At 32.4% G+C, this 20,998-nt stretch overlaps 2 protein-coding genes across 2 annotated transcripts in view; one reads left to right on the top strand and one right to left on the bottom strand.

Annotated features, from left to right (window-relative positions):
• The window catches only part of LOC123264431 (suppressor of lurcher protein 1), a 157,047-nt gene extending 144,402 nt beyond the window's left edge, over positions 1-12,645 (bottom strand). Inside the window, exon 1 of the mRNA XM_044727725.1 lies at positions 12,121-12,645. Coding sequence (XP_044583660.1) covers positions 12,121-12,123 — 3 coding nt within the window. The 5' untranslated portion in view covers positions 12,124-12,645. The remainder of the gene's footprint in view (positions 1-12,120) is intronic.
• LOC123264433 lies at positions 9,459-10,834 on the top strand. Its single transcript, XM_044727730.1, has one exon. It carries the CDS (start codon positions 9,563-9,565, stop codon positions 10,778-10,780), a length of 1,218 nt encoding a protein of 405 aa, XP_044583665.1. The 5' UTR covers positions 9,459-9,562; the 3' UTR covers positions 10,781-10,834.
• Positions 12,646-20,998: the final 8,353 nt, after the last annotated feature.

The raw sequence follows: 20,998 nt of genomic DNA, 5'->3' as shown, positions 1-20,998 counted from the left end.
AGGACTCTTATGATTTCGCATCTCCAATATTTAACCCATAATTTCAATTTAAAGTTTGCCGAATTTAATGGATTGCATCTTGAGGTGTCAAGTTTATTTTGCAATGACTATAAATCAAAAACTAATTGACCAATTTGTCCAATTCTCTGTAACTTGATGAAAAGTAGTAGCCCAAAAGTCTCTACAAAAAATATGGGCCCATAACCTGTAGGAATATATTCATTATAGAATGTAAATATGTAATTATTAATAGTAGGATAAGAATTCTAGTCATGTTTTTACCCTTCAATAAATTTCTGTCCATAATTGAGTTCAATATTAGATCTAAAGTCATGAAATTTATATCACGGCAATCCAATTGACATCAAGGTTCAAATCTTATTACACACGTCCCTTAGGAGCTGTCCAGCGGGCCGATAATCCGCCACGGGAAATCAAAAAAGCTACCTTGAAATGGAATTACTTTGCAAAATGACTGATCCAGGAGGTATTTTATATCCAGGTTATTATTTTATATTATTATATTCATTGTTTTTTCCAAAGAGGGTTGATCAGTTTTAAGAGGTGATAAAGCTTAAAATAGTCTTAGACTGAAATAATAATTTATATCTCACAAGGTGGATTGCTGAGTGTTGAGTGTTGAGTGACGAACAAGACGAACGGGATTTCGGTAGCGGGAATATTAAATAGGGGAACGGGTGATGGAGTTTAAGATGGAGAAAAGATGACGAGGGTAAGGGTGGAAAGAAAGAAGAGAACAAAATGGAAAGTTGGAGCTAAATGGGAAACGCTCATCATGCTGCTGACGGAAGACTGAGTACGCAAAGCTGCTAGTCATTTTAATCCAAAGTTCTAGTCGACTTAATAATAATAATACAAATAATAATGACTGCAATAATAATGATAATAATGACACAATACACCCGAAAAATTTGTCTCAGGTATTGTTCCGAAAATTCTATTGTCAGTATTTTAGTTCAGTTTTGCATGATGATAACTTTTAAAGAAATCATCCTATTTTCATCGGGCTTGGATAAATTTATTTCTAGTATCAATCTTTAAATTTTCATTGAATTTCAAATCAATCTACTGATTATTTTCAATTTTACACGAAAAAATGCAGTTTTCATCCATTTTATTGGTTTAAATGACGATAACTTTTGAACCAGTTAACCGATGTTGATCGGGCGTGGAAAAATTGATTTCTTGTATTAATCCTGAAGTTGTCACAGAATTTCAAATCAATCGATCGATTAATTCCAAAGCTCCACGATAAAAATCGAAAACAAATGCAATTTTCACCTATTTTTTAGTTTTAAATGACGATAACTCTTAAACTAATCAGCCGATTTTGATCGGGCGTGAAAAAACTGATTTCTTGTATCAATTCTGAAGTTGTCATAGAATTTCAAATTGATCGATTGATTAGTTTCAAAGTTGCACCGAAAAAATACGTAAAACAGGAAAAAATGACATTTTCACCCATTTTCTAGTTTTGAATGACGATAACTTTTGAACTAATCATCCAATTTTGATCAGGCTTGAATAAATGAACTTCTTGTACCAATCTTCAGGTCTTAATAAAATTTTTAATCAATCGATCAAATATTTCTATCCTTACCCCTTTACAAACATCCCTTTGAGTTGTAACATTTTAATCGACCAAATTATTGAAATAAAAAAAATTTTTAAATTCTTATATCCTCTCATAACTCACGTTTATAAGATATAAAACTTTCCTCACAATGCGAAAAAATTAAACGCCTCAAAACACTTGAATTTAACGATCAACAAAGTAATAGTGTCGATAAATTCGAAAGAACACTTGGAGAAATAAAAAACACAATAGAGAATTTTATCTATAAAGGTGATAGATTTTCCTTGGAGGTTAATTCCTCGCAAAAATTAAGAGTGAATGCCCAGTGAATAAGAAATATACGGGAATGGTGGAATAAAATAACCTGAATGCCAGTGGCATGTATCTTGCTTAGCTTAATGGATCACACGTTATCAATTGACAAATCGGTCTCTAGGTGGTGTAATACAGCCGTTTTCCCATGACCGCACTTTCTCATTGTTCTAAACTTTTCGTCAGGGTTTTTTCCCTAATCCGTCCCATCTATAATTCTCAATCTATGATTTTTGGTTAGAGGAAAAAAATAAAAAATAAAAATAAATAATTTAATAGATTGGATACTAGGTGGGAAGAATCGATCCGGGTGGTAGGCCATGTCGATAGGTTATTAATGGTGTAGCCTAGCTGTGCATCGCCAGTTGAGTGCATTGTTGCTGATGCAATATACTCAGTATCTTATACTTCCGCGCCCTCCTCCTTTTCCTCTCTTTTCATCGTCCATATCTCTCAATTTAATACATGTCTTACAGTACCCCCGAGATGTTTTATCACGGCTCTCAATATTTATGTAGACCGCCATCACAGCGGGACTATTCTTCAGCGAATCCCCGATGGATCCGGCTCTCATTTCTGGCATCGCTGTACACGCTACGACACAATAACGCAATCTTGACCTTATGCATTCTCTCAATCTTCTATTATTAACCTTTTTGTGCTAAAGTAATGTCAGTTTAAAATTATTTTTATTTGTGATCAAACAGGTTATGGGGCCCAGAGCAATTTTGGGTGTCGAAGAGTTTAAATTGTAATTCTGGGTTAAATATTGGAGCTATAAAAAAATTGTAAGACCTGTTTTGTAGGGCATTAAATTTACTATCGAAAAGATTTTTATCACTTTTTCGATATCTCTAATCATTTAGTTGAAAACGTCATTCAAAGATCATTAATCATGTCTTATAGAAAAAAATTCAAGTTTACTATTATATACCCTATAAATTTATTTCTGCAACCGAAAAAGAACAGCGCCAATTAACCACCTAACGGTGACTTTTGGAACTGGCAACTTTTTTATGTTTTTGGGGACTTTTAACGGTTTCTAATTATATTTTACCATAAAAAATTGTTATTTTTAGTTTCTATCGTCGTGAATTCGTGAATATTGATCAAAAAATGGCTTCTAACTATTCTAATATCGTAAAATAGTTTTTTGGAAAATTTTAATACTATAATTAGAAATAAAGAATCTAGGTCGTGATTTCTAGAAAAAAATAATAACTAGCAAAAGTAAAAAAGATATCGCTGAAAAAATCCAACTCCATTATTTATCACAATACAAAAGTTTGAGAAACTCAGTCACCTTTTCCTCTTTTTGTTTGTCACAAAAATATTATTGATAAAATAAAAAAAGTTCTCGGGCGTTTTATTGTTTCATTACGTCAGTAAGTGAGCAGATGGCGCGATAAAGTCGTCAACTTTCAACGGGATAAGTATAAACCGCTGTCATTTTTCTTGAGATAAAACGGAAACCCTGTATTTCATATATAATAAAATAATAACAATAATAACGACAATAATAATAATATATAAGCTCTAATATATATATTAGAGAATATTGACTCAATAGCGGTGTCAATTTGCCACTAGCTCCTCGTGCCGGATTGAAAATTGATACAAGAGGACACTAGTCTATTTTTAAATACGTTTATCCGGACGTTAGAGGCTTATAAAGGATTTTATTGATTTATCTTCATAACAATATCACTGCTATTTTTATTTAATTCAGCTTATAGACTTTTATTTTTATTCAATTTATTTATTTAATTTTATCGTACCTCTGAATTTCTGCGCATGAGTCCTTAAATTTTTGAATTACCTAAAAAATATCTAGCCACTTTTAATCTGCTCGAAATTCCCGATCCAACGACTACCCACAAGCCTATATTATCTCATAGGTGACCATATGTGATAATATATGACCCATATGATCATAATATATGTCATAAGTGACGTAATATGACCACATATGATCACATATGGTCACATACGGCCGATTGGGTCGTGTGGGTACTCATTTTTTCGGAAATTTCCCGTAGATTACGAAAATTTATGTCCCAAGATTCTTAGTTCCGTATTTTCACCGCTAGAGGCACTTTTTGTGAAGATATTTCTAAAAAATAAATAAAAAGAATTATTTGTGGAAGATGTATCAATAAACAAGATGTTGAAGTCGGTGGATAGTAAAATGGCGACTCGCCAAGTGGGCGGATGTTCGGGCTTGCTTCAGCTCAAAGGAAAAAATAATTTAACGGGAATGAAGGATGACACTAACATCCATTTCCCGATGTCCTGTTGTAAAAAAACTCCACGATTTATTAGAGGTATTATATTGATTATAAAGACTGATAATAATAATAATAAAATACTTATTTCTCGTATTGTACGTCACTGGTTAATTACATTGAGACGTGAGATCAATTTCCGCAGGTTAATTTTTATCTTTTTTCCTCATTATCTTTCCGCGGTTTTTTTGTAAGAAAAAATTAATTGGATGAGCAATAATGTCCTCATTTATAATTATTATTTTTTTTTTTGAAAAAAAAAAAGGTATTTATTTATTATATACATCAGAGGAAATTAAAATAGAAATGAATAAAATATTGGGTAAAGTTTAAAAGTTTTTTATACGGCATTTGTCACTTTGAAGAGCCAGTCGCGGCTAAATAGAAATAAACTTATTAGCTTTCTTCTATTATATTATTATATTTTTCATTTAATTGCCAACTTTTATATAGCAACCTTGTGTTGGCTAATTAGATGGTACAGAAAAGTTTTATTTATTCCTCGAGTGTCGCTTTGTTAAAACTTTTTTATTCGCCATTTTAAAAATTTTTTAATTGTCACTCAATAATAGCCAGTTTAATATTTATACTCATGATTAACAAATTGACAATAACAGTTTTTTACTTTAACAACTATAAAAGTATTTAATAATGGCTATTTGCAGTAACTAACAATAAATATTTAATTTTGAAACTTATACATTCAGTATTTAGCTGCATGTTCGGTATAAGGTTTGCGTGAGTTAATTTTCATGCCAACAAAACTTTAGTTGATAACATTATACGCTATGTATTCCACTGTACTGGTAATTCAAACAATTAAATCAAATGTTTCTGGACAAGTATACTCGAGAATGGAACTTACAATAAAAAATCTAGTGGATTTTGTGGAAACTTTAGCATTATCGAGAGGTTTGTAATTTTTGAGATTAATTTGAAATTACACAATAGATTGATTTTAAATTTTATTACGACCTACAGATTGATACAAAGAATCAATTTTTTTAAACCCGATCGAAATTGGATGATTAGTTCAAGGGTTAGCGTTATTTAAAACTAAAAAATAGGTGAAAACTACATTTTTTTTGTTTTTTCCTCGTAACATTGAAACTCATCAATCGATTAAATTAAAATTCTATAATAATCTAAAGATTGATACAAGAAATCAATTTTTTCAAGCCCGATCGAAATTGGATGATTAGTTCGAAAGTTATCGTCGGTTATAGCTAAAAAATAGGTGAAAACGACATTTTTTTGGTTTTTTCCTCGTAACTTTGAAACGAATCAATCGATTGATTTGAAATTCTATGACAATCTAAAGATTGATACCAGAAATCAATTTTTTCAAGCCCGATCAAAATCGGTCGATTAGTTCAAAAGTTATCGTCATTTAGAACGAGAAAATAGGTGAAAATAACATTTTTTTCTGTTTTTTTTCGTGTAACCGTGAAACTAATCAATCGATTGATTTGAAATTCTATAACAACCTAAAGATTGATACAAGAAATCAATTTTTTCAAGCCCGATCAAAATCGGTCGATTAGTTCAAAAGTTATCGTCATTTAGAACGAGAAAATAGGTGAAAATAACATTTTTTTTTTTTTTTTTTCGTGTAACCGTGAAACTAATCAATCGATTGATTTGAAATTCTATAACAACCTAAAGATTGATACAAGAAGTTACTTTTTCTAAACCCGATCAAAATCGGTCGATTAGTTCAAAAATTGTCGTCTTTTAAACCTATAAAATGGGTAAAAACGGTATTTTTCTCTGTTTTTCTTATTTTCCGGAATAATTTTGAATCTGCTCAGTGAATTGACTCAAAAACAACTCAAGTCCCGTCTGATTTCTCCTAAAAGGTGCAAATAGATGAATCTTATCATCAAAGCCCTTCTATGACTACTGGAGTGTCTTCGGGATTAGTTTAACAAACAATTGGGTCAAGTTAAGAGCCGTAAGATCATACGTAGGACGTAGTTAGTGAACCGTGAGTAGATAGAGTATGAAGTGCCGATAGTAATTGATCTTTAATAGCAATTGTGGTGGGTGCAGACGAAGTCGAGAGACGTATATCATCATTACCATAATGAGGACTAAGGATGTCGATTTAATTGCTCCCTCCGCCATTTTTAGCAATAATTTCGGCCGTCTAAAGTGTTTTAAGTGTTCTTACTAATTATAAACCTGGGCGGTGATGTTTCTTGATCGAAATCTTGATATTAAATAAATATTAGTGCTTTGCAGTGTTAAAATACCTCAAGAGGAAACATACAAAGCTCGGAAAAGTGTTCATCTTTGTTAGACTTGCTTCCTCTGTGTCTTTATTTAGTAGTATTGTCGTGTATCTTGAACGCACTTTCAATTTAAAGACATTGCTTCACCTAGGTTGCAGATATAGTGGGAATTGGAGTGGCATTTTCATTTGTCTAACATCAGTGAACATCCAATCCAGATAAAAGTCCCAGACCTCAGATGTGTCGCGGAATTCAACCATCTGTGATGGTAAGTACACTATTGCAATAACTTTTCTCGAATCCAGGACGTTCAATGCTTGACAATAAGGCAGTCTGTTTATTTTTTTTTTTTCCTTCCGAGTGTCTCTTTGTTTTTTCGAGTCAAAAATCAGACGGTGATGAGAATGGAAGGGAAGAACTGAGTTTGGGCAAACGCGAACGCTAATGCCTTACCGGCTCGCCTACTCAAGTATGTAGATTGTGCTCTCTGGCTCCATGTGCCATTAATAGCTGATGACCTGCGTTGTACAATAGATCTCCGGCGCTCGCTTCGTTTTCTTCCAAACTTGGGATATATAATATTTACGGGTGTTTGTTCGTTAATCTCGATAGACAAACTTTTAATTATTCAGGTGTCTAGTTTGATTTTGTTTTGGGATATCATCAAGATTACTTTTTGGAAAAGTGTCTAACTTTGAAACTTATCAATCGATTGATTTGAAATTTTATCATGACCTAAGGATTGACACAACAGATTAATTTTTCCAAGTCCGATCAAAATTAGTTGATTAGTTCAAAAGTTATCGTCATTTAAAACTAAAAAATAGATGAAAATGACATTTTTTAATGTTTTTTTGGTTTTTATCGTGTAACTTTGGAACTAATCAATCGATTGATTTAAAATTCTATGACAATCTGAAGATTGATACAAGAAATTAAATTTTCCGAGCCCGAACAAAATCGGTTGATTAGTTCCAAAGTTATCGGCATTTAAAACTAAAAAATGGATGAAAACGACATTTTTTTCTGTTTTTTCCGTGTAACTTTGAAACTAATCGATCGATTGATTTAAAATTCCATGATAACCTAAGGATTGACTCAACAAATTAAGTTTTCTAAGCCCGATCGAAATCGGTCGATTAGTTCAAAAGTTATCGTCATTTAAAACGAGAAAATAGGTGAAAACGACATTTTTTCCTGTTTTTCGTGTTTTTTTCGTGCCATTTTAAAACTAATCGATCGATTGATTTAAAATTCTATGACAATCTATCGATTAATATAAGAAATCAATTTTTCCAAGCCCGATCAAAATTGGATGATTAGTTCACAAGTTATCGTCATTTAAACCTATAAAATGGGCGAAAACGACATTTTTTCTTGTTTTTTTGGTTTTTATCGTATAACTTAACAACTAATCAATCGATTGATTTGAAATTCTATGACAACCTGAAGATTGATACACAAAGCCAATTTTTCCAACCCCGATCAAAATTTGATCATTAGTTCAAAAGTTATCGTAATTTAAAACTAAAAAATGGGTGATAACGACATTTTTTTCGGTTTTTCGTATTTTTTGCTTGTACCTAAAAAAATTATCAATCTTTTGATTCTAAATTTTACCCAAATGTAAAATTCAACAAAAGAAACAAAATTTCCGACACCAGATAAAAATCAGTTAATCAATTAAAGACTTATAATTATACTAACTTATCGGACATGTTTGTGGGGCAATAAAACAAGCCTCAGCAGTTAGCAATACGGCGAGTATTCAGATAGTGGCTTGGTGCATAGGGATTGGGATTTCATTTTCAGGAGGCCTCTCTTTTCTCTCTAGACTTTCCGTCGCTCTCACTCGCTTTCATCGTGAGGTTCGAAGCAATATACCTGAGTAGAGGGCCGGCATATAACGTCCGGTGTTGTATTTAATGTGTAAATAGAGCCACGCATTCTCCATATGTGTACTCAAACTTGCACAGACAAACGGAATTGGTGTGCGATGTAACGCAGACATAAACACAAAGATGAGATAGACTGCGCACTTGGGCAACTAAATACCAGATGGCGTTAACGCGACCCGACATTACACTGTAGACTCCCTCTGTATTAAGCTCGACTTCCTCTAATCCCCTGCATCATGTCAATTAACTCTTTTTCTTTGCCAGTTTACTTTTTTCTTTTCTTCAACGAAAAATACACCCAAGAGCCGAGGGTTTATGTGTCCGAATTCGGGTTCTATTGTAGTCAATGGAAATTGTTCGAATCTAACAAAGGACGCGTTGCTATTTAAACTCTATTGATTATCAATTAAGCTATTCAAGTATTAACACTTTTTTATAGATGAAAATTATGCTTTTTTCAACTTAGAATCACTGATTTGAACTTTTGAACTAATTGCCAAAAAATTTCACCACCAATACTTCAAGATCCATCAAAAGTGCAGCTATTAACCAAAAAACCAGCATTTTGCGATAAGAGTAATCAATAAGACAGCGATTTGCCAGCAAAGAACTCGACATTATCCTCAGTAAAACTTTTCACATTTTTCATATTAAAACTATAGTTTTAGTAGCCTGAAACGGGAGCGCTTTGTCATATCCTCTTTTCAGCTATATTCTTCTACCTTTCCGGTGTATTTTTATATTTTTTCTAAGCGACCTGTTCTGAAAAGGGTGCCACTGTATACATATACATATAGATATATCCACCCGAGTCTTTTACGCTAACGCGTTACTGTTTTACTTTCAGGAGCTTTTTATTTTTGTTTTTACCCTTTAGTTCACTTAGCCTTTACTCTAAAAGTGCTAAAGAAGACTAATAGTAAGATAAGTACCTAAAGGTCGGAGTCATAGCTCCTCAAAAACAATCTTCAAATTATAAAGCCCGACAATATATTTCCTTTATTAATCACAAATCTTATTAATTTGCTCAGCTAAGCCTTGAAAAAAACGCAAATGCAACTTTCTCCTTCCAACCACCCCACCACCCAATCAATTACCCGGTAGAAGGGGAGTATCAACAAAGTGCTCTTTGATCGGCAGTTCTACCAGTTACTCAGCTGGGTAACAACACGTTATCGAGACAGTGATTACAGTGATTTATAAATCAACAGCTGCTGTTAAGTGATTACCAATTCAATGCCACTGATCCAGTTTGCAAGTGTCCTTGATGATACCGACGTAGCGGAAATTGTTTTCAGGAAAACAGGATCTAGATTGGTGAATCCAACCTGGAGCCTGGAGAAAATATCTACCACTAGTGGATTTATGGGGACTTATTACCGCCTATCAGTGACCTTGAGCACTAACCTAAGCTTTTTCGTAAAAACTCTACCTCCAGCAGGGCCCCAGAGAGAGTTTGTCCAACAACATGGAGTCTTTAGCAAGGAGATCATCATGTATGACCAGATCTTACTTAAAATTGGCAACGAGGAACCATCCAAGTGGGCGCCAGACTGCTACCTCTTGAAGCGGGATGTAATTGTGATGGAAGACTTAGCTTGCCAGACGTTTTCAACGTTGAAGAAGCACCTGGATTTTGATTTTCCAACCTTCGAGTGTCTTTTCAGATGCTTCGCTAAGCTTCATTCCAGGTCACTGATCTTCGAAGAGCAGAACAAGGTGTCTCTGCTGGAATCCTGGATGGAACCTCTTAAGGAGAACCTGTTCAAGGACTCCAGAAGGTCCATGATGTACCAGGTGTCTTCTTTAAAGGGTATCTGCTGCTTGATTGACCTGGTTCTGCCGCTGGAAGCAAGACAAAATACCAAGGACAAGGTTCTCCGTTGGGCAGGTGGGATATTAGAAGCTTTGGAACCTTCCAAGAAGCACCGGAATGTCATTTGCCACCGCGATGTTTGGTCAGCTAACTTCATGTTCAAGAAACTGGACGACAAGCTGGTGGATTGCAGGTTAATAGACTTCCAGTACTACAGCTATGTTAATCCGGCGATGGATTTAGTGATGGCGATGTATTTGAACACCAGTCGCGCTATAAGGGACAAACACTTTGATCAACTGGTCGAGGGGTATCATAAGGACGTTGGGAAGTTTTTAAAAGAAGAAGGTCTAGATATTGATGATGTATTGCCCTGGGACGGCTTTAGGGCTTCGTGTAAAGAGGCTAGACCTTGGGGGATGATGTACAATGTCTTTGGGCTCCAGATGACTCTCCTGGATGACCAAGCTTGCAAGCAGCTGGCTGAATCTTCTGAATTTATGGAGGATGTCATCTATGGGGAGAAAAGGGATCAGTTTGTCAGCGGCCAGTTTCAGAGGAATAAACTGTTCAGGGACAAGTTCACGGAGAATATTTGGGAAATTTTTGAGTGTTTGCCACAAGAAATTCCCTTGTAAAGTTCTTTTTTGTGATCTTGATGTATTTTGTGGTAATAAATGATTTTTAGATTGTAACCTGGCTTATTTTTGGACTATCAAAAAATTTTGGGTTGTAATGATTTTTAAAGATATCAAAGAAGAGGTGGTTGATTTTGGCAAAAAATCCAAATGTTGATACAATTCTTTTCCCCAGGAATTCAGCTACACGGAAAAAAATAAATAGTAAATGCAACATGATGCAGTCTTGGTAAATGAACATGATGAAATCATGTTGAAGCCACATGATTTGTCATGTTTCGGCTACATGACAATCCAGTTGCGGTAGCATGAGAAAAATCATGTGGCAGCAACATGATTTGTCGATTTGTCATGTTTTAGCTACTTGACAATCATGTTGCGGTAGCATGATAAATATTATACACTAATAATAAACTAAATATTATAGCACTATTATACACTAATATTACATACAATATTATAAATCCGAAAAAATCTAGTTGCTTGATAATAAATAATTTTTCTGAATCATAAATATTTAGTTGTTGCAGCTTAATTTTATGCTATTAAGGCTACATGACAAATCATGTTGCTGCCACATGATTTTTCTCATGCTACCACAACATGATTTTCATGTAGCCGAAACATGACAAATCATATTGTTGAAACATGATTTCATCATGTTGCATTTACTATTTATTTTTTTCCGTGTATTGTGCTAATAAATGATTTTTTGGATTGTAACCTGGCTTATTTTTGGACCATCTACAAATTTTGCGTTGAGATGCTTTCTAAAGATATCAAAGAAGAGGTGGTTGATTTTGACAAAAAATCCAAATGTTGGTTCAATTCTTTTCCGCAGGAATTCAGCTAATTGGAAGCTTGCTAATAGTGACCTTGGGAGCTTATTAGCGGTCTACTTGTCTTAAAGTGGTTCTGAGAGACACTTTCAAAAATGGGATTTCCACACTCACTTGAGCACGTTCGTATATTTCTATATTGATCAGCATGTAGCGAAATAAAGACAAGTTTAAAAAATAATCCATATATGGGTTTCCATAAAAACGTAGATGATTTTTTATGGAAAAAGACATTTAGCGAATAAATTATAAAGTTTTTGAAGCTTTTAGGGAGTATTGTTCTCCGTAGCAACAAAGTTAGAAACAAAGGGGACGGGTGATTTGCACATTAACAATTTTTGGGTAGAAAGTTTGTTTAAATTAATAACCCGGGCTTTGGTAAGAAAACTTGGTACTTAAGGGTTCAAAGTTAGAGTCTCCAAGGGTAGAAATTTAAAAAAGTTTTGAAAGGAACTTATAAGTATTAAAATTAATGAAGGCTACCCGCCATTAGTTACTCACCATTACGCTAAAAAATTATCCTCATGCCTTTAGGCCGACGTTCTAGTATCGCTTAGTATCCAGATAACGAACACAACACGTGCAAATTCATATCCACACTTGAACTTTATAAAAAATATTTTTTTTTTTTTATTCACTTGTAAATTATCGGACACTCGTAAAAATAAATTGGGGTCAATTTGGGCGCAATCACCGAGAACACAAAAACTATAACCACTCGTTAGATTTAAAGCACTCGAGGGAAACCGACACGTTTTTTTTTTTTTTAAACTATATTATTGTTGCACTGACACACTTATTGATTAATCTTCACTTTTAAACACTGAATTTAACTAGAGTTCGTTGCAGTTATTGACTGTTACAATTCAAGGGGTGGTATTAGATTAGATACCGAAAGCTCGAGCTCATCGGGGAAACCTTTCACACGTGGTTCGCGTGGAAGCTCGCGCTATACTGAAATGCTAGGATCAACTCTTGCCGCCACGAGGTCCAACGGCTGCGCTCTACAGCCACCTCTGATCATCCCTGGGTTTTTTCTTCCGATAAGGGATTTGCTGGAAAGTAAGCATTGTTAAAGTTTTACTTTTATTTTGTTCAATTTTCCAGAGAAAAAATTTAATTGGAAACTTTTTTGGGTGTTTTCATCAATAAGATCACTATTTTTCAGCACTAGATACCAAACTTTAATAGTTAAGCCGAAAAAAAATTTTAGTTTCAAAAGTCACCGCTAGGTGGCCAAGTGGCGCTGTTCCCTCTCGAATGTAGAAATAAATTTCTAATCGTTTTAAATAAATATCACACGTTTTTCCTAGAATATCATAACTTTCTATACATTTTCAGTTATAGCACATTTTTGAAGAATATTTTTATTATATTACATAAAAAAAAAACTTTTTTTCAACTTCCCGCTAAGAAAATCAAAGATTTTTTGGTTTTTGATTATATATAAGGTTATTATCACAATCTTGATCTTATTTTCTATAATAAGACACTAAAATTTATCATATAGGCTGAAAAAAGATTTAGTTCTAAAAGCCGCCGCTAGGTGGCGAAGTGGCACTGCTCCTTCTCGCATGTAGAAATGAATTTCTAAGCTTTTTAAGTAAATATCATTTTTTTAGCATACAATATCACATTTTTCCATACATTTTACGGCTTTAGAATATTTTTGAAAAATATTTTTGTTATATTATGTCAAAAAAATTTTTTTTTCTTGGTTTTTGACTATTTATAATATAATTATCACGATCATAATCTTATTTTCTATACTACAGACACTATACTTTACTATATCGGCTAAAAAAAGAGTTTAATTTTAAAAGTCACCACTAGGTGGCGAAGTGGCGCTGTTTCCTCTCGCATGTAGAAATTAATTTCTAAGCTTTTTAAGCAAATATCACACTTTTTTCCTCAAATATCATAATTTTCTATAGATTTTACGGTTTTAGGACATTTTTGAGGAATATTTTTGTTATATTACATAAAAAAAAAACTTTTCTTTTGGTTTTTGATTATTTATAAGGTTATTATCACGATATTAATCTTATTTTCTATAATAAGACACTAAACTTAACTATATAGGCCAAAAAAGGTTTAGTTCTAAAAGTTACCGCTAGGTGGCGAAGTGACGCTGTTTCCGCTCGCATGTATAAATGAATTTCTAAGCTTTTTAACCAAATATCATACTTTTTTGATAGATTATCATATTTTTGACATTTCCTATTGATTCTAGGGATTAATTAAATTTTTTTCTAATATTTAAGTCAACTTTGAAGTAAAAAAAAATTTTTTTTACGGAACTTTTAAAAAATAAAAAATAGTTAAAAATCAATGACATACAATTGAATGATTATAATTTGCAACAATGACATTAGCACACTCGTGTATATCAAACAAATTTATACAATATTTCTTTTGTAAGTATTATTATAATGGCGCATAATATCGAGAGTTGATGGAAATAATTGGCGACACACTCAACGTGAGTAACGAGCGATTTAATCTGTCGAGTGCATTATAATAGCAAATATTCAATTCAATGACACAATAACAATAATAGAGTTAATAAAGTATGTCTGCTATTCATTTTATGGATCCATTAAATCCGTCTTTCAAACAATTTATGACAAATATTATAAATTATTATGCAAATAATGAAAAAAAAAAAAAAAAAAAAAAAAATAGAAAGTTTGTTTTTAAAGCTGGGACAAGTGATAACTGTAATGTAATTCGAGAAGTGAGAGTGATTCGATTACTAGCACGGGTCTGTGGAATTAGAAGTAGGTGGAAAGGAAAATCGATCGAGTGGTTTACCTTTATCGCTTCTCGGAATGTAAAGTTACCTGATCAAACACCAGATGAGAGATGACGGAAGGGTATTACTAAATTTATTAGGGTATTTTACGATCAAGTTTACGGTCCAGAGGATCTATGATCTCGGATCATTTCCCGGTTGTTTGATAATTCGCAGCAATAAACCTCTGAGGCTATCCATTACATTCAATTAATCATTTAAGATCCAAGGTTCAAGAGTGATCTATATAGAACAATGATAGCCAGGTTGCTTTTCTAATTGACTAGGCATTTTTAGGCTTTAAGGAGGTCCACGCAAAGTAGTCAAATTTTTAAAAAATATATTGACATTTTTGAAGATATAAGCTCATCCTGATGTTATACTCATCAAGAGCTTTCATTTAAGTACCCACAAGCCTTTTTGATATATTTTACATATATACATATATATAATATATATAAATATATAAAATATATGAAAAATTGATGTGGGTACTCAAATGAAAGGTTTCGATGAGTGTACTGTCGGGATGAACTTATATCTTCAAAAATGTCAATAGATCACAAGATACAAGGTCATTTATTAAATATGTAATATATATAAAATATATTTTAAAGATATAAGCTCATATCGATGTTATACTCATCAAGAGCTCTCATTTGAGTAACCACATGCATTTTTTATATATGTTTTATATATACATATATATATAATATATATAAATATATGAAATATATGAAAAATTGATGTGGGTACTCAAATGAAAGGTCTTGATGAATATATCATCGAGATGAGCTTATATCTTTGAAAATGTCAATAGTTCTCAAAATACTAGGTCATTTCTTAATTATTGACATTTTTGAAGATATAAGCTCATTCTGATGATACACTCATCAAGAGCTTTCATTTGAGTACCCACATGCATTTTTTATATATTTTTCATATATACATATATATAATATATATAAATATATGAAATATATGAAAAAATGATGTGGGTACTCAAATGAAAGGTCTCGATGAGTGTAATATTGAGATGAGCTTATATCTTAAAAAATGTCAATAGCTGACAAGATACAATGTAATTTAGTATAGTATCTCGGAGGTCCTTATAAAAAATCGGACCTAAAATTTAGAGCGTTCAAGCTGGTCATAGGTAACAGCCCCCGCGGGAAAATAAAACTATTATTAAAATCAAAAAACTTATAATGAATTTCAGTGTTTAAAATTTCATCTCTGATTGCAATTATCGAAAAACAATTGTAGAGTTGTCTTAGCCTCGGGCAGTGAAACTTTCTTAACATCAGACATGAACCCTTATCCGGAAGAGCTCGTTGTCTTTGAAACACCCAATAGGGTTGTGGTTTGAGTTTCAACTAAGATGTGTATTAATGAGCTGTATACCCCAGAGAGCTTCTATTTAAACTTCCAATGAGGTCGCTATTGTAACCTGCCAATCGATATTCCCTTTTTTGCTTGACGGAACAACAAACCCATGAATAAATAAAATTATATAATTGAAGCATATAAATATAAAATATGAATCCTTACGCAAAAGCAGTATCGATGAATTGTATAACAATTCTGTTTGCATGGAGGTTTCTTCAACCCACTCTCGGGGCTTTTTCTCATTCACTTTATCACTCTTTCAGCATTACGACTTTTAGCAATTTAAATTCGCATAAGACCAAGTGCTTTCTGTATTATAAATGAGACTCTATTATCCCGGTGGTGGGCTGTCGTTACGTAAACGTCCCGTCGATTTTTCTTTAATTTTTCCCAAGCGCTAACTATTGATAAATGGATTCCGCTTACACGTGACAGAATTTTTAAATGCTAATAACATTTGCCGTACTCTTTAAATCAACTAATGTACCAAAAATATTACTGATAACGTTTTTTAAACGGGTTGATTTAAAAAAAATAACAATTAAATCCTTTTTAACCACTAAAATACTGGTCCTAAAAATTTTTATTGATAAAATGTGATTAGAAACCGTTGAAAGTTCCCAAAAACACAAAAAAGTTGTTAGTTCCAAAAGTCACCGCTAGGTGGCTAATTGACGCTTTTCTTTCTCGCTAGCAGAAATAAATTTCTAGGTTATATAATAGTAAACTGGAATTTTTTTCTTAAACTCACGACCTAGATCCTTTATTTCTAATTATAGTAATTAAATTTTTCTAAAAACTCTCAAGTTACCTAGTAATAAATGTTAGAATAGTCAGAAGTCATCTTTTGATCAATATTCACGAATTCACGACGATATAAACTAAAAATAACAATTTTTTTGGTAAAATATAATTAGATACCGTTAAAAGTCCCCAAAAACACAAAAAAACTGTTAGTTCTAAAAGTCACCGCTAGGTGGCCAATTGACGCTGTTCTTTCTCGTTTGCAGAAATAAATTTCCAGGGTATATAATAGTAAACTCAAATTTTTTTCTATAAGACATGATTACTGATCTTTAAATAACGTTTTCAACTAAATGATAAAAGATATCGAAAAAGTGATAAGGACCTTTTTGATAGTAAATTTAATGCTCTACAAAAAAGGTCCCACAATTTTTCCGTAGCTTTAATATTTAATCCAGAATTTTAGTTTAAAGTCTTTGACTCCCAAAATTGCTCTGGGCCCCATAACCTGTTTGATCGAAAATAAAAATAATTTTAAACTTACATTACTTTAGCACAAAAATAAGCCCAGAAATTTGAGTTTATTCTGACCCTATAAAATGTCTGGGCCCATAACCTGTTTCTTAAATTAAAATCAATATAAAATTTTGAAGAAAAAATAAATAAAAATAAGTAAAGTGGTGATACATTGTTCGGGTACTTTCTATTTGGGATTGCACAATCTGTCTTGTCGAATCCGTGTGAAAATGCAACGGGTGAGTAAAGAAACTCGAGTTCCCAGTTATTTTTCTCTTGTCATCGCTGGATAAAGGAAAAAATATAATATAGTATATAGAACTTTTAAGGGAGGAATAAATAGAGTTGTAAAAGGCGTGACACTAAGACTCTCAACTCAAGGTTGATAAATTTATAAAAAATCTTTCTTCATTTATTTTTATGCATATATTATACATCGTCGAAGGTAAATTTATCATGACGATGAAAAAAAATATTATTATTTCTTATTTATCAAGCTTAGTTTAATATTTACGCTGCAATAATTTTGAATTTAAGAGAGCGAGACTAAGAAATAACATTTTTACTCACTGCGCCATCTTACGGCTCACATACGACGTTACTTTTACCGAGTCTTAGTGAGTAATGAAGGACGGCGCCTTATGGACACTTGAATAAGTAAATTTTCTTCATGATTTTTTAATGAAGATAATTTTTTTATTTTTTTAATTTAAGACTTTGATTTTATAAAAGGTGGAAAAATTTCATGGTCAATATAATAATAAAATGAAATAATAATGTTCATCTATAATGTACAAAGTAGCTGATAACTTCTGGAAACATTAACACACCTGGTGCAAATTGTTCCGCTAGAACTCGAGCCAATACCGCAGACGTTTAACTATAAGCTTATAATCTCACGCTCTGTGCAATAAAGTTTGTAACTATTGAAATAATTATTCACTAATTTGCTAATTATTAACTACTGAAACTTTTTTTTATTTTTTTCTTTTTAAGAAAATTAGCGGAAAATTTTTTGGATTTTTATTTTTGAAGTTTTCTTAAATTTTCTTTTGGAGTCAATTTTTCCAGATCTTTTTTTGAAGTCAATTTTTTTTCGGGAGTCAATTTTCCTTAATTTTCTTTTGGAGTCAATATTTTCCAGATTTTCTTTAGGAGTCAATTTTTCTTAATTTTTTTCTTGAAGTCAATTTCTTATAAATTTTCATTTTGGAGTAAATTTTTCTAGATTTTCTTTTGGAGTCAATTTTCCATCATTTTTTTTTGAGTCAATATCTTCCAGATTCCCTTTTAGAGTCAATTTGTTCCAGATTTTGATTTTGGAGTCAATTTTTCTTAATTTTCTTTTTGGAGTCAATTTTTCCTAATTTTCTTTTTGGAGTCATTTTTTTCTAGATTTTCATTTAGGAGTAAATTTTTCTAGATTTTTTTTTTGGAGTCAATTTTTCCAGAATTTTTTTTAGAGTCAATTTTTCTTTAAGAGTCAATTTTCCCTCATTTTCTTTGGGATTCAATTTTTCCAGATCTTTTTTTGGAGTCAATTTTTCCTATTTTTTTGGGAGTAAATTTTTCTAAATCTTCTTTTGGAGTTAATTTTTTCCAGATTTTTCCTCAGATTTTCTTTTAGAGTAAATTTTCCCAAATTTTTTTATGGAGTCAATTTTCCCAATTTTTCTCTTGGAGTCAATTTTTTTCTAGATTTTCTTTTGGAGTTAATTTTACTAGATTTTTTTTGGAGTCAATTTCCATGAATCAATTTTCCAGATTTTCATTTAAAATCCATTTTTGCCAGTTAATTTTCCAATGTTTCCTCCAGAATTACTCTCAATCTTCATCCACTATCTAAAGTAACTTTTCCCAGATTTTCTTCAGAATCCAGTTAACTATTCAACTCAAATTTTCTCGTATAATTTTTCCAATCTCATCAAAACAATTTAATACTGCATCAATCTATAAACAAACTACAGCAAAATACAAACCTTAACAAAAAGCAGGGGTCGATAATTTCCGGGAATGACCACCCATAAATCATGATAAAAATCAGCGACTGTGATAAGAATAGTATCGGAGTGGTGGTTAATACTAGTAGTAGCAGTAGCAGTAGTAGTTGGTTAATTCAAATATGGTATGACGATGCAGGAGGATAAAATAAGGAAGAAATAAGAAGTAACAAACAAAGAAAAAGAAATAAGGTTGACTACTTATTCGACTGCGAAGTCTCTCGAGCTATACTGGACTGGTGACTAGTGACAAAACGTTTAAAGACACACGTCGAACAGAGCAAGAAGGACAAGAACGAGAAGTTTGAAGCCAAAGCTGAAGTAGAAGGTTAAACAGACAAAAAGCAATCCCCTGGTTGTCCCTTCGCCCCTCTTCGCCCCTCCTTGTCCTCCCGGCGGATAGTCGATATTATTACATACATATCAGCGAGAACTAGAGAAGGACGTACGGCAATTGGATGTATCGACACATAGGGCAGAGTTTAATCAGGTTCGACTAGTTAGTGGCTGGTAGCTGAAGCTGGTAGCTAGACCAGGTGAGGAAGAGTAATCTTGAGGACGAGGAAGAACCATCTCCAAGAAGCAGACCATGGATTGGGCTCTTCTATTGGCTAGCAGCAACACTGCCAAGGCTAAAGAAATACCACCAGCTCTTCTTCATGGTCACTCTGCTAAGTAGTGCATTGTACAATGATACTTGCTCTTTTTGCTATCCCCCGTCTATCCTTGTGTAAGAGTGTGCTCGATTATTTTCAGTTTCTTTAACAACATCTCGGCAATCCACTATATTCGTACAAGACACATCAGTATTATTTATTTTATTTGCCTTTTTATTTCCACCAACTCTGGCAGGTTAATACTCAGCAAGCTTTAGCTACCAACGCATTCTACCGAGGCGTTCTCACAGTCGTTAAACGTTTTTAATTTCTCGTTCTTGCGCTCAAATGTGGGATCCAAGAATTTTGTTTATGTTTTGCAAAGGGTTTATTATGGCCATGCTGGATTTGAGAGTGGAAAAGTTTACTCCTAAAGAAAATTTGGAAAATTTTACTCCAGATAATCGAACTTAAACAATAAGCTACGGAAAATATTCTAGGAAAAACTGACTCCGAAAAATTCATCTGGGAAAATTAACTCCCAAAGAAAATCTGGAAAATTTTAATCTAGAAAATGAAATTTAAATAATAAGCTATGGAAAAATTAACTCCAGAAAATAGATCTGGAAAATTTAACTCTAAAAGAAAATCTGGAAAATTTTACTCCAGAAAATCAAACTTAATTAATAAGCTACGGAAAATATACTAGGTAATTTTACTCCAGAAAATTGATCTGGGAAAATTGACTCCGAAAGAAAATTGAAGAAATTTTACTCCAAGAAATGTAATATAAATAATGAAATACGGAAAACATCCGGAAAATTAACTCCAGAGAATAGATCTGAAAAAATTGACTCCAAAATAAAATCTGGAAAATTTTACTCCAGAAAATCAAACTTAAATAATAAGCTACGGAAAATATTCTAGGAAAAACTAACTCCGAAAAATTGATCTGGGAAAATTAACTCCCAAAGAAAATCTGGAAAATTTTAATCTAGAAAATGAAATTTAAATAATAAGCTATGGAAAAATTAACTCCAGAAAGTAGATCTAGAAAAATTGACTCCAAAGAAAAATCTAGAAAATTTTACTCCAAAAAATCAAACTTAAATTATAAGCTACAGAAAATACACTCGGAAAAACTAACTCCAGAAAATAAATCTGGAAAAATTGACTCCACAAAAAAATTTGGGAAAATTTTACTCCAAAAATGAAATTTAAACAATGAGCTAAGGAAAAATTAACTCCAGAAAATAGATCTGGAAAAATTGACTCTAAAAAAAAAATCTGGAAAATTTTACTCTAGAAAATGAACTACGGAAAAAAATCCCCGCTCACAT

Source organism: Cotesia glomerata, linkage group LG4 (assembly GCF_020080835.1).
Source record: "Cotesia glomerata isolate CgM1 linkage group LG4, MPM_Cglom_v2.3, whole genome shotgun sequence".
In the NCBI taxonomy this organism is placed as follows: domain Eukaryota; kingdom Metazoa; phylum Arthropoda; class Insecta; order Hymenoptera; family Braconidae; genus Cotesia; species Cotesia glomerata.
Note: the sequence above shows the minus strand (reverse complement) of the source record. Positions and strands in the feature narration are given on the sequence as shown.

What these genes read in the sequence shown, in the direction of transcription:
- LOC123264433 (XM_044727730.1), top strand. Translation starts at nt 9,563, where the DNA reads ATGCCACTGATCCAGTTTGCAAGTGTCCTTGATGATACCGACGTAGCG.